The sequence below is a fragment of the Carassius auratus genome, unplaced genomic scaffold (genome assembly GCF_003368295.1).
Source record: "Carassius auratus strain Wakin unplaced genomic scaffold, ASM336829v1 scaf_tig00007919, whole genome shotgun sequence".
NCBI lineage: Eukaryota > Metazoa > Chordata > Actinopteri > Cypriniformes > Cyprinidae > Carassius > Carassius auratus.
In genome coordinates, this window is record NW_020523890.1 from 56,978 (window position 1) to 70,839 (window position 13,862).

The following is a 13,862-nucleotide window of genomic DNA, read 5'->3' on the forward strand; positions in this document are numbered from 1 at the left end:
ACAGTAGGCCTTAAGTTCTTACATTTCATTTAGAACAAAAATGTTTTACAACCTCAAACAACAGAGTTGGAGTGGCAGGAAAACAAGAAGCTCAGTCTATGGCAGGTTTAGCTGAAAGTGAGGTTCTTTCATCCATGCAGAGATGACCGCCAGGCTGCCTGAGATCCATGCAGCTACCTTTGGATCATCTGGATGAAATGAGAGATAGAGTTGTGTGTCATCAGCATTGCAATTGTAGGAGAAGCCAGGGCGAGTGTGATTTCACCAAGTATAACATGTTCCTGGATCAACATCCTTGTTGATCCTGGAACAGCATTCTAATCAATCAATCAGAATTGAAATGTAACTTTTCAGAAAATATCAGTTTTAAGCTTATGATCAGGGTTAAGTGCTTCTACACTCTTGTTAATCAGCTATCATTTCCCACTAATTTTAATAATAAATTATTGTTAGGGTTAGGTTTAGGGGAGAAGTGAAAAAAAAGTGAAAGTGACATACAGCCAAGTATGGTGACCCATACTCATAATTCATGCTCTGCATTTAACCCATCTAAAGTGCACACACACACACACACACACACATCACAGTGGGTAGCCATTTATACTGAGGCACAAGAGAAGCAGGGGTTCAGTGCCTTGCTCAAGGGCACCTAAGTCGTGGTATTGAGGGTGGAGAGAGTGCTGTACATTCACTCCCCCCACCTACACTTCCAGCCAGCCCGAGACTCAAAATCACATCCTTTGGATTATGAGTCCGATTTTCTAACCATAAGGCCACAACTTCCCCCGTATGATGGGTCCCATTGATGTAGTGTATATGGAGAAGAGGAGCGGTCCAAGAACTGATCCTTGAGGAACCCCAGTGACCAGTTGATGTGCTTTGGATACCTCCCTTCCCCAGGCCACCCTGAAAGACCTTACAGTGAGATAGGATTCAAACCTGTGAAGTGGAATCCCTGTGATGCCCTGTGATAAGAGGGTGAACAGGAGAATCTGATGATTGACAGTGTCAAAAGCAGCAGATAGATCCAGCAGAATAAGAACTGATGATCTAAGAAGAAGATGGGAGTTTTACCAGTGGGTGTGGTTGGTTTGAGGTCCTGTGTGTGTGGGGTTGAGAACTGACTACTGATTGTTGTAGTTTTGTCTGTGAAGAATGTGGCGAAATCATCAGCTGTTATAAAAGTGGTGGAGGGGGACAAAGGAGAGAATTTAATGTTTTCAAGAGATTATGTGTGTCTGGAGTGGTGTTGATCTTGTTGTGGAAGTATGAAAATTTGGCAGTATGGACTTCAGCAGAGAAAGAGGAAGCCAAAGCCTGATACAAACTCAGGTCTGACAGAACTTTTGATTTGCTCCATTTTCTCTCTGCTGCCCTGAGTGTGGTCCAATGCTCCCAAAGAACATAAAAAAACCAGGGGTTAGAAGGGGCAGCCCGTGCTGGCCTGGAGGAGAGAAGAAAAATATAATCTAGACAAGAGGTAAAGTAGAGAATTGTTGTCTAATTACTTCTCCCAAGTTATCACAGTAACCAAGCAGTTTAAGTAGTCTACATTCGCTGTGGCCACTTTCTTATTAGCCAATAGCCAACAGCCAATTTTACCATGTATTCATTTACAAACAAGGCTCAATTCGTAAGTATTTTCAGAAAGATTGAAACTAAAAGTCTACAATCCACCACGCCTATTGACCCCTTTGAAGACCAGATATCGCTGAATGAACATTCTATTAATGTTACTGGAAGAATGTTTGCTCATTACTTTGAGAGAATCTTACCATAACATTAGCCAAAGTACTGAGAATGTTCTCTGTTATTGGGGTATATGGCTTAACTGTACATTACATTTACATTAAAGATATCTTACAGAGCCCCCCTGTGTGAAACCTGTTAAGCTGTGGAAATTGCTACATAGTTCTTGTAAACAGATGTCCAATCAATCCAAGCCAATTTTAGTGGTTGCAGAGAAACTTGGCAACTACTGCAACATTTGCTTTCAACACTCTCTTTAAGCCTTCAGCAGTTGCTTGAGGTCTCAAACAGTTAGATATCCGGTTTCCGAGGACAGAGTAATTGCTAATTTCACTGATACATAAGACATGAAGAATTGTAACTATGAAGATAATGTGTTAAAGATTAATTTGACACAAATTAATTTAGCTAAAAGTATGATTTCTATAACTCTTATGGGAAGTACTTGTCCATATACAGTATTCTCAGAGTTCAATCACTGATTTAAGAATACTCAAAAGGAATAACATTTCAATGGCACTATTCATGTATCATCTTGAACATCAGGCGTGCTTTGTGATTGGACTCCCATAAAAGGTGCAGAGATCAGCAACTGGGCCATTCTCCCCAGGGATTTCAGCTAATAAGAGCAATCGTATTTATAGAGGCTCGTTTTAATGCATCCCCTCAATCACTGGCCATATCACCCTGCAGCCCCTCAGAAGCCCATTGAGCCACTGAAGGTGAGTTTTACTCACTATTACAGATGGCAGGCTGTTCTTTTGATACCTTAAATTGGTTTTAGGATCCCATGGAGGAGACCTAGTTTGCAGAGACGGTCATTTTAGCATGCTGTGTCTATTTTAAGAGGCGTTCGTATTTTGTGGCTGACACCTCCCTGATTGCTTTAGCCTGATATGTAGTAACATTTTTACGATTCTGTTTACTGCTTTTAAGACATAAACAACAATGTCTACAGAACGATTCGACTGCCATTACTGCAAGGACACTTTGCTGGGAAAGAAATACATCCTAAAAGAGGACACACAGTACTGTACAAAGTGCTATGAGAATCTGTTTGCTAACTGCTGCGAAGTATGTTCTTTGCCAATTGGGTGCAACTCTAAGGTAGGTATAAGCAATTACTGACATCATAATTAACACATTTATATTTGAAAATTAAATTGAAATTGAATTTAAAATATTTTTTTAAAACAATACAACCATAAATCAAAAAAAAAAAAAATTTGGAGAACAATGGACCCTTTTTACAGAATGTTATTTTTTTTTTAATTAATGCATATTTAGAAGACTACACTTTTATTTTAATGTCAGACTGATATTATATTTCAGAACTCTCTTCTGACCAATGTAATTAAAGTAACAGAAACACTATCTTGTTTCTATTATTTTTACACTTATTTCTTTTGCTATTGGATCAAATGGAAATTCAAATTATATGTTTTGTAGTATCCATTCATCACTATAGAAGTTTACCCAACTTTGACTACTTTTGCTTTTAAGAACCCTGAAAATGTGAAAAGCATCCATTAATTAAAGATCTATGAGTGAAAGAAAATCAGAACAGATTTGCAAGCTTTTAACTAGACTTTCTCTGCATGCATAATGAAGGATCTCTCCTACAAGGACCGGCACTTGCATGAAAATTGCTTCAAGTGTGCCAAATGCAGTCGATCATTGGTGGACAAAGTGTTTGCTGCTAAAGATGACCTTATGCTTTGCACCGAGTGCTATTCTCATGAGTATTCCTCAAAGTGTAACACCTGCAAGAAGACTATCATTCCAGGTAGAACTCTTTGTATTTTAATATTTTCTGTAGAAATTAAATGTAACTAGATTTATTTTCCTAAAAATATCTTACTGGCATGTTTTTCTTTGTATTAAAAATAGGTGGTTTATCAAGTTAAAATAAAATATTAAGGATCTTAGTCTACAAAGGTTGTCTTCTGTTCATGTGTTAGGATCACGAAAAATGGAGTACAAAGGCAACAGCTGGCATGAGACGTGCTTTCTGTGTCAACGCTGTCAGCAGCCAATAGGAACCAAGTCTTTCATCCCTAAAGATAACAATTACTTCTGTGTGCCTTGTTTTGAGAAGCAATTTGCCTACCAATGCTGTGCTTGCAAAAAAGTAAGTCAAATACTGTGTGTTTGTGAAGGAATCAGGCATTTCCCAAACAGTATTTCTATTGGAGTTACAGTTCACCTAAAAACGACTCACTCTCTTATTGCTCTAAACTAGAATGTTTTTTTTTAAAATATGGATTACAAAAAGAGAAAGTTTGTGAAGGTCTTTTTTGAACCTTGAAACTTCGGCCTCCATTCAATGAACAATGCAAAAGAACAAGCATTACATTCAGGTTTGGAATGAAATTAGGTTGAGAAAACCACAACAGAATTTAATTGCTAACTCATGTCAACTCGGAACTATTTTATGTTTTGGTGAACTGGTGGCTAATTTGTATGAATCCATACACAGTCATTTGTAGACTTATAGGTGATTTGCATTTAAGTTTTGGGAAACAAACTGCCTCCTAATGCTGTGCTTGTAAAAAGACACAGCCTCCGTATGAAAAACGATTACAGTCTATTACATGTGGGTGAACCACTCAAAGTGACTCACCCTCATGTTGCACCAAACCAGAATGACTTTATTTTTAAATGTGGAATACGAAAATAGAAAATTTGTGAAAAAAAATATCTATTCATGCAGTTGGAGGTTTTAAGATTCGAAAAGCAAATAAAATCACATTAAAATCCTCAACAAAGCTATCATTTGCAATTAAAGACACAGGAAATAGCATATGAATTTAATAGACTACTACTATCATACGTTATAGTGCTTTTGCATTTCTTTTTTTAACCTTGAAAGTTTCAGTCCCCATTTATTACAATTGCATGGAAAACTTTTTGGCAAATTGGTGGGTGAATCCTTGTAATAAAATTTTCATTCATGCACTTTCAATGTTTATGTACAAATTACATTTATATGAATTTGCCACTACGTACATTTTTTTTTCAAGAACTGGATTGGAATTCTCACTTTTGGGTGAAATATTTCTTTAAGTTTTGGACAATTTTGCATATTTATTATACTGTACTGAGATCCACACTTTCAATTCTGCAGGCCATAACAACTGGCGGTGTCACATATCATGATAAGCCCTGGCACCGAGAGTGTTTCACTTGCATTGGATGCAAGAGACAACTGGCAGGCCAGCGTTTTACCTCAAGAGAAAACTACCCATACTGCCTGGATTGCTTCAGCAATCTGTACGCCAAGAAATGCGTGGGCTGCACCAAACCAATTACTAGTATGTTTTCATTCTTGACATCTGGCGGCTATTTTTATACGCCTCTAAATTGAAATAAAAAATTTCATCAGCATTGTACTCAACTGTAAAAGAACCATGTGTGTGTGTGTGTGTCCAGGCTTGGCAGGTGCTAAGTACGTCTCCTTTGAAGAGCGGCAGTGGCATAGTGAGTGTTTCACATGTATGCAGTGCTCTGTGTCTCTGGTGGGCCGTGGATTCCTCACCCAGAGAGATGACATCCTGTGCACTGACTGTGGCAGGGAGAAGTGAGCTCACCCGACTGGGTCAGACAACCACAGGAGCAGCACAGTCATCCAAGTATAGTAGGAAACCTACTGAGGGCAAAATAGATGTAGAAATGAGTTTCTGCTCCTATAAACGGAATGATGAATGAACACGAACAATGAATAGATTAATTATCTGTGTAGCCTGCTGATTAGGATGCTTAATGTATTGAATAATAAGCTTTCAACAATGATTTAGAATCAAATGTCTTTATAAAGCCCGAACCAGCAAAGAATAATATTGAAAATGTTTGAAGTCTGTCACACGAAATGCAATTTCGGTCAATAAACTTTGTTTAAACTCTTGTCTTCTGCCTGTTTTTCAAGTCTAAAGATACATAATCATGCACAACCCTACCCCTAGTAAGAAAGTAATATATTTAAAATGCATTCATTTAAGTTCAGTTCAAATCTATTAAGATATTTACTGACATGTTTTTTGAGATTTACTGATACACACACACACACACACACACATATATAAACCTTATTTAATTTACTACTTGCGCACAATGCCTATTTTTTAAAGCCTGAAATGTGTTTTAATGTCTCTGATGAGGACTGTTATGATTTTTGAAAAACATCAGTCTTTAAATGCAAGTTATTTAAAGTATAATTGCAATAGTTCCACTTCAGGACATTCCAATTTTTTTAGTTCATAAATAAATCATATTTCTAGTATACTTGGAATTAAATAAGTGCATTTCAAATACAGGGACAACTACAAATGCATACATTAAGGGCAGTCATAAAGAAGGTGAAAGTTGGAAAGGATTATAAATGACTTATATTTTTGGCTCATTTTTCCTGGAGATAAATATTTTATATGCATGAAAACTGCTAATTTGTTGTGACTTAACAAGCATAAACAGTCAAAAACAAACATGATCTAAAGGCCACTAAATTCCCATTTTTGATTTCATTTTTTAAAGGTGCACTTAGTAATTTTCTTTTTCACTGGCGAAATAAAGTGAGTAGAGGTACGTTCACGCCAAGTCAGAATTACTGTTATTACATGATTCTGTAAAAAATGTTTACGTCCTCATAGAACTTGTAATTACAACTTGTAAACTCTGACATTTTCTAAAAAGCTCCGACTTGTACGACCTGGCCGCTGTATCGTCATGTGGAAACACTCAAAATGACGGTAGCTTCAAATGTAGTTAAGTGCACACTTAAAAATAGAGGAAACTTTCCTACAGTATGTGCAAAAGGTTCTTTGTAGTGAAAAATGGTCCTATAGATTAAAAAAATGCTTTTCACTCTAAAAAAATGCTTCTAAGAAAGGTTCATTCTTGTTGGTTAAATGTAGTGGTTGATTCTGTGTGAAATAAATCTGAAAATAAATGAGAATGAGAATCTAAAGAGTTGATAAAATAATCACAATAATCCAAACAACTAATGACGAATTTGTTTACTGCAAACACACAGCATTTGACTTTCTAAAACATTAACAGATGGACTGAAGTCATGTGGATTACTTGTGGATTACTATGGATTATTGTGATGTTTTTATCAGCTGTTTGGACTGTTTGTTCTGCTGGCACCCATTCACTGCAAAGGGTCCATTGCCATACAAGTGATGTAATGCTACATTTTTCCAAATCTGTTCCGATGTAGAAACAAACTCATCTACATCTTGGATGGTCTGAGGGTGAGTAAATTTTCTGCAAAGTTTTTATTTTTGAGTGAACTATTCCTTTAATGCATACTCCTAAACTAAACCCTAACCTACTCCCAATTGATAGCATGAGCAAAAGTACACGTGAGATAAAAATGCATTTGCTTAAGCAAGCATGCTGCTTTAGCTTACTTTTATACACTTTAAAAGACATGAAAGAAATATTTAACTAAAGGTTTTATGTCTCTAGCCTTTCATAGACATTTGGCATTGTGCAACCAACCATCCATTCAGAGCCAGAGTAAAAGCAGTAAAAAAAACTGCTGACACCAACTTCCTCTCAGGATGAGAGTCACATGGCAAGGTCAAAATACACTTGAGTAAAAAATAAACTTCCATAAAGCTGACAGCTTCTACGCTAATGAGGTGAGACCGTTCTTTACTTGTTTTATTTAGCTTTAACGCAAGGAGATATCTGAGCTAATAAATGCTGTTTTCCTTCTCTGCCCTATGTACTAGGTTTCTCATTTATTTTTAGGTGTATTTTTGCAGCTGAGGCCTAGATTAAGAGTAAATAACCATGAAAGTCTTCACCCCTGTGCTAGTTTTTCAAAAAATGCCCACTGGGAAAGGCAGAGACAAATTCAGCATTCAGTGTTTGGAGTGTTTTGGTAAAAACCTCTATATAGGGACCAAAGAGGGAGTCGTTGAGTACCTCACTGTAAATAACACAAGCGCTGAAGAAAGCCTTTCAGTGCGGGAGGTGGGGAAGAGACAGATGGGCCGAAGCGGAGCAGTCAGCCAGCTGACGGCGGTCCCTGTTCTGAATCATCTCTTAGTTCTCTGGGACGGTTCGGTCACGGTGCTTAACATGTTCTCCCTGGAACTCCTTCCTGCCCTGAAGAAAATACAGAACGTGTCACTCTTCTGTATCAGTGAGTCAGCAGTTCAGACTGATTCCATTGAGCTCATTGCAGCTTCGACCAAGAGGAAAACAGTGAGCGTTTATAAGGTGTGTGTGGACAGATGGGAGTGTGTGAGACAGGTGGCTCTGCCGCAGGAACCTGTGGTTCTGGCTGCGCATGGGACGTGTCTGTGTGTGGCCACTTGTGACAGATATTTTCTCCATGATTATCAGAGCCAAACCACCCTCGATCTCTTCCCACATAACCTGGGAAAGCAAAATATCATTGCCAACAAATGTGGAAAAGGAGAATTCATTTTGAATGGGCCTGGATGTTTGGGTAAGAATAAAAATAAATTTACAATTATAAAATACATTTTAAACTTTAAGTGGCAAAACAAGGTAAACAAAAAGATGTGAAAAATATGATAGTGCAAGAGAAAAAAAGTGATTTAAGGCCTTTATCTGCATGCTTAAAATGACATAACATTTTATTGAATGTACTCACGATAATTAATTATATATTAAGTCCCCATAAGGAAACATTATTTTTTTGTAGATACTTTTTTATTATTTAATATGTGTCTCCTATAAAGTTTCAGAACAGATTTAAGCAGAAGAGATTTATTAACATGATTACATTTTTCCAAGACCAGATAATCTGAGCTACAGTATTATGGAAGTTCATTTACCTTTAGTATACTTTTGATATATATTTTTGTTCATCAGTTTGTAGCTGTATTTAAATTATTGAATTAATTTAATTCAATATCTTTTTTTTTTTTTTTATTCCCCTTTTTTCAATTATTTTATTCTTGGAATTTTAGGATAAATAACTCACATTTAACTGACCAAACTGAAAACTCCATTAATGAACGTCTATAAAGTAAACAAATAAAAAAATAATATAATACATACCTTTACATTTAAAAAAATAATTAGTGCAAATATTTATTTGCTTTATAAAGTAACAAGTAAAAGTATTCTATATGACATGCAGGCATGTTTGTGATGAAGAATGGCACTTCCCAGCATCCTCCAGTACAGTGGCCTGATGGAGTGGTGGATGCTGCAGTTCATTTCCCATATGTGCTAGCGCTACAGAATCAGACTATTCATATCTACAGCATTCTGGACCAGCAGCTGAAGCAAACTGTCCCTTTACAAAGTGCCAAATCTCTCGTCTCAACAGAAGGTTCATTTACAATCCAACATCAATCTTTCAAAAATCATTCATCAGAAGTCATAGTAAATTCTCTTAGGTTCTTAATTGCTTATGTATTGTATCTTTACTTCTTTTACATTATTTAATGGCACATTTTTTTCTGTTATAGAAAGTGTTTTTGTTGTTGCTGACAAAGAGATTCATCGGCTGTCACCAGTTCCTTTGCAGGATCAGATTGAAGACCTTGTTAAGAATCAGAGAGTTGATGAAGCTCTGATGCTGCTGGACAGACTTCAAGATCTCCTGCCAAAAGATTCATACAAGGTAATAACCAATGAAAAATGACTAAGTAATTACAAATTACAAAGTGGATGTTTATCTTACCTTTTTCAAATATGTACTGTATATGTATGTATTATATAGTCTAACTTCATAATTGGAGTGAAAACTAATATATTTATCAGTTGCATGACATCTATCCTGATTTCATCACTTTACTTTTAGGATCTGCATAAAAATGTCATCTGTACATCTGGAATGATAAAGTTCTATAGAGAGGCTTTTGTGGAAGCAAAAGATCTTTTTATGTAAGTAATGCCTTAATGTGTTTTACAATATAAATATATATATATATTTTTCAGTTTTATGTCATTTGTGAAGTTTACTAGTTTCGACATCCTACACCTTTCCACTATAATTTTTCAGTAAAGGTGAACTAGACCCACGGGAAATCATTAGCCTTTATCCAGCTATGCCTGTTATGAGTGAAGACTTTACACCTCAGACAACAGCAGTGAGCAATGCCAAGGACCTGTGGATGTTAAGTCGGGACGATTGGCCGACATTTCAGCAGTACCTAATCTTCTTGGATGACTTCTTGAGAGAAGTCAGACCAACAGGACAGGGCCAAATGTGTCCTCAGGACATCGACTCAGCACTTTTTAAGCTGTATTTGGAACAAGGTGAATACGGCAAACTGGACCAGCTCGTGTCGTCGCAGAATAACTGTAACCTCCAAATGTGTGTGCCTGACTTGGAACAGCACAGAAGGTTCGTGCTCATCAATTAATGCTACTTCAGTGTTCACAGGCTATTTTCTGTTTTCAGGTGAGAAGCCAAACTAATTTGCTGCCATTTCAGGTTTTTTACACTTGGATTGCTCTATCAAAGTCAAGGCCAGCATTTCAATGCAATTCAGGTATCTTTTAATCTTCGAAAGATCCACAGAGCAATGACGAAAGATGGATCAGAAAGGAAATTACATTTCTTTGTTTGTTTTTTTTTTGTTTGTTTTTTAGACCTGGGTTAAAATTGTGGAAGAGCAGAGCGAGGACCCCTCACACATCAGCGTGTTCCAGCATATAGTTAATACACTCTCAAATCTGGAACATAAACCCATCATCTGGAAATTTGTAGACTGGGTTCTTCAGAGAGACCAAGAGGCAAGGATATTAACTGTACTAGTTATCAACAGCAGAGGGCAGAGTTACACAGAAGTCTAGTTTACGCTTTTGCCCTTGAAAAAAAACACTATTACTATGTATCTAGAAGTTGCTCTAAGAACACCCTTGCTATAATACACGATTTATTAAAATATATATTTTTTTGAATATCTTTGAAAGAAGTGTCTTATGCTCTCAAAGGCTGCATTTGTTTGATCGGAAATAAATTACAATTAAAATTAAAAAAATGTATGCATTTAGCAGACGCTTTTATCCAAAGCGACTTCCAGTGCATTCAGGCTATCAATTTCTACCTATAATTGTGTTGTATTGTAAAATACAGTAAAAACAGTAATATTTTGAAATAATACTATGCTTTAAAATAAATTATTGTCCAATTTAATACATCTTAAAATATAATTTATTATTGTGTCAGTAAGGATTAATTTTTTTCATGATCCTTTAGAAAACAGTTTTATATGCTGATTTGGTGAACAAAGAACATTTATTATGATCAATGTTGAAAACAGATGTGCTGCTTAACATTTTGTGAAAACCGTGATGCATTTTGCTGAATACAATGTTCAAAATGTGTGTATATATATATATCTTACTACTAAACTTTTGAAGGTCAGAGTTATTACATTTTAAGCTATGTGTTTCTTTCTAAAACATGCTCTTCATTTTAATATAGGCTGGGATACTGATCTTTACAAAGAAGCATACAAGCAGCCATGTTACGTTTGCGCCAGAAGAAGTCCTTACCATTCTCTCCAGCTACCCACTTGCTCTGACTCTCTACTTGGAATATTTAGTCAGTGAATTACACAGCAAGGTGACTTATCCACTTGTAATTAATGAAATTCAAACTGAAATGTGTTTGATACTGTTGCAAGTGTTCATGGATGGTCACCAGGAATTTAATTTACATTGGCATTCGGACGTACACAAGAGCTTATATTTATAGAACAGTGTTATTTTAGTATTACTGATATACTGTTATAGTTTTATTAATCATTTATTAATATTTTGCCTTTTTTATTTGAGTTTCAGTTTCATTTTTAGTCAGTTTGTTATATACTTTGACATTTGACAAAAAAGTAGTTTTTTTTGGAGATGTAGTTTTATTTCAGTTAATAACTACTTAAACTTAGATTTATCATTTTCATTAAGTTTTTTTTTTCATCAAATGTTTTTGATTTTATTTCAGCTTAATTTCAATTGCCATTTTTTTTTTAAAGATAACAAATCTTATATGAAAAGATTTGTAACATTCATAACAGAACACTTCCTCATCCTTCAAAAAGATATTTTAGTGAAACTTGATTATGAAAAACCGACTCGCTCTGAACTTCTGCAGTTTTGTGGCATTGCGTCAACACATGACCGTCCACGTTTACACATCAGACCTGGACGATCAGAAGCTTTACCCGGCCATTCACAGTGATGTAATAGAGAGAAAGCAGGATAAATGCTATCATTTCAATATCTCATGATCCTATTACAGAAAGTGAAGTCTCAAATTAAGCCCTAACTAGCTTCAAACTGAAATCACAATGGTTACTAAACAGATAGGACTCTAGAATTAGGATGTTTCTGTAATACAGTCCCAGAGAACCAAAGTTAAGTGTACAAATTGTGTAGAAAACTAGCAGAAAAAAGAAACAGTCAGAGAGAGTATAATGATTTAGAATAACAGGAGAAAAAAAAGTATTAAAAAAATAAGTGACAAAAGATTCTGCAAAAATTACCCCTTCAATGCCAGTTTTCCATGACTGAACAATGCATTTAACAAGCCAGTTGTCTGTTCACAGGAAGAAAAGCATCATACCATGCTCGTCACATCATATGTCAAATGGATACTGCAGTCAATTGAGGATGAATACAACAATAAAACAAGCAAGGAAGAGATGAGACATAAACTACAGCAAATACTTTGGCAATCTCCTTTCTATAACGTGGACGCCATATATAGTGAGCATAATACATTCAGATAAAGACTTTAATAGGTTAATTACTGTACACTAATATACCTGAAATTCAAACTTAAAGGCATTTGATACTGTTACAAGTGTTCATGGATAAAACAAACCACAATACCCTTTCTTACCACAGACCAAATAACACCCTCGTTTCTTCATGTGGAGAGAGCTATTTTACTTGGGAAGTCTGGCAAACACAAAAAGGCCCTGCAGGTTTTGGTCCACGAAGAAAAAGACCAGCAGGCTGCTGAAAGCTACTGTCGGAGGACCTCTGCAGGACGAGACAGGAAGTTCACACAGGGAGTGTTTCTCTCCCTGCTTCAAATCTACCTCGAGTCCTGTCAACATGTTATCACGGCAGTGGATCTGCTGAACAAAAATGCAGCGTCTTTCGATTTAGTCAGCGTGTTGAGGGTGCTGCCGGACTCCTGGTCTCTTAAACTGGTTCTGCGGTTCCTCAGTGAATCACTGAGAGGAACGGTGCATGACAAAAGAATGAGAGGGCTGGAGATGAGCCTAGCCAAGGTGGAAACCCTAAGACACAAGCATGTCTGGGTGAGGCGTACTATGAATGAAACCATTTACGTGAGGAAAATAAACTCAAATATTCAATTTAACCTAAACATGCAATGCTAATGTATTCTTTATGCTCCCAGATGGAAGCAACGCATGAAAAAATCAGAGTTGACGGAGAATGTGTTTGCCAATCATGCCAGAAACGTCTTTCAGGGCCCGAGTTCCTGCGCAGGCCGACAGGAGAGCTGACACACATATCCTGTCACAGTGGAGAAAGCGGACACTGAACAACAAAGACACTATTGTTCACTCATATTCACATTTTTACTTTACAGTTATACTCTAAGCAGATGCTGTTTTACTAGGCTGCCTACAATAAAGACTGTAATTACTTGGACAGTAGGCAATTACTAGCACAAATTGCTGAGAACATGCGAAGACACCAACAAAGCAAGCCACAATACGAGCAGGAAACCCACAACAACTGCACATATACTCCACCACAATATATAGCTGGGATGAGGTTGTACAGTTTAATGCATACGGACAAACGTGACCCTAGACAACAAAACTAGTCATATGGGTAATTTTTTATTTATTTATTGAGATTTATAATACACATCATCTGAAAGCTGAATAAATAAACTTTCCATTGATATATGAGGGTTTCTTTTTTAGGATAGGACAATATTTAAAAAATTAAAATTACATTTAAAGTTGTCCAAATGAAGTCCTTAGCAATACATATTATTAATTAAGAAATTTGATATATTATCGGTAGGAAATGCTCAAAATATCTTCATGGAACAGGATCTTTACTTAATGTACTAATTATTTTGGGCTTAAAAGAAAAATCAATCATTTTGACCTGTACAATGTATTGTT

General features: G+C 36.2%; 2 protein-coding genes across 5 annotated transcripts; both read left to right on the plus strand.

Annotated features, from left to right (window-relative positions):
• The first annotated feature begins 2,365 nt into the window (after positions 1-2,365).
• On the plus strand, positions 2,366-5,653 carry LOC113071725 (four and a half LIM domains protein 2). 2 transcript variants are annotated; one of them, XM_026245017.1, is made up of 6 exons: positions 2,366-2,471; positions 2,686-2,856; positions 3,361-3,535; positions 3,711-3,880; positions 4,877-5,063; positions 5,182-5,653. In XM_026245017.1, the coding sequence occupies exons 2-6, from the start codon at positions 2,698-2,700 to the stop codon at positions 5,331-5,333; spliced, it is 843 nt and encodes a 280-aa protein (XP_026100802.1). In that variant the 5' UTR covers positions 2,366-2,471; positions 2,686-2,697; the 3' UTR covers positions 5,334-5,653. The 2 variants fall into 2 exon arrangements, with proteins under 2 accessions (XP_026100802.1, XP_026100803.1); XM_026245018.1 differs by having other exon boundaries at positions 2,409-2,471; positions 2,708-2,856.
• A 1,658-nt stretch (positions 5,654-7,311) lies between these two features.
• Positions 7,312-13,622, plus strand: si:ch211-266g18.9 (transforming growth factor-beta receptor-associated protein 1). 3 transcript variants are annotated; one of them, XM_026245021.1, is made up of 13 exons: positions 7,314-7,394; positions 7,488-7,980; positions 8,107-8,212; positions 8,873-9,067; positions 9,207-9,361; positions 9,542-9,624; positions 9,743-10,087; positions 10,178-10,235; positions 10,336-10,479; positions 11,174-11,314; positions 12,294-12,453; positions 12,595-13,016; positions 13,118-13,622. In XM_026245021.1, exons 2-13 carry the CDS (start codon positions 7,549-7,551, stop codon positions 13,262-13,264), a joined length of 2,388 nt encoding a protein of 795 aa, XP_026100806.1. In that variant the 5' UTR covers positions 7,314-7,394; positions 7,488-7,548; the 3' UTR covers positions 13,265-13,622. The 3 variants fall into 3 exon arrangements, with proteins under 3 accessions (XP_026100805.1, XP_026100806.1, XP_026100804.1); XM_026245019.1 differs by having other exon boundaries at positions 7,488-8,212; XM_026245020.1 differs by having other exon boundaries at positions 7,312-8,212.
• Positions 13,623-13,862: the final 240 nt, after the last annotated feature.

What these genes read in the sequence shown, in the direction of transcription:
- LOC113071725 (XM_026245017.1), top strand. Translation starts at nt 2,698, where the DNA reads ATGTCTACAGAACGATTCGACTGCCATTACTGCAAGGACACTTTGCTG. An exon ending in CAATTGGGTGCAACTCTAAG is followed by an intron (nt 2,857 to 3,360) that starts GTAGGTATAAGC and finishes TGCATAATGAAG; the next exon opens with GATCTCTCCTACAAGGACCG. An exon ending in AATGCTGTGCTTGCAAAAAA is followed by an intron (nt 3,881 to 4,876) that starts GTAAGTCAAATA and finishes TCAATTCTGCAG; the next exon opens with GCCATAACAACTGGCGGTGT.
- si:ch211-266g18.9 (XM_026245020.1), top strand. Translation starts at nt 7,549, where the DNA reads ATGAAAGTCTTCACCCCTGTGCTAGTTTTTCAAAAAATGCCCACTGGG. An exon ending in GAAGCAAAAGATCTTTTTAT is followed by an intron (nt 9,625 to 9,742) that starts GTAAGTAATGCC and finishes ATAATTTTTCAG; the next exon opens with TAAAGGTGAACTAGACCCAC. An exon ending in AGCATTTCAATGCAATTCAG is followed by an intron (nt 10,236 to 10,335) that starts GTATCTTTTAAT and finishes TTTGTTTTTTAG; the next exon opens with ACCTGGGTTAAAATTGTGGA.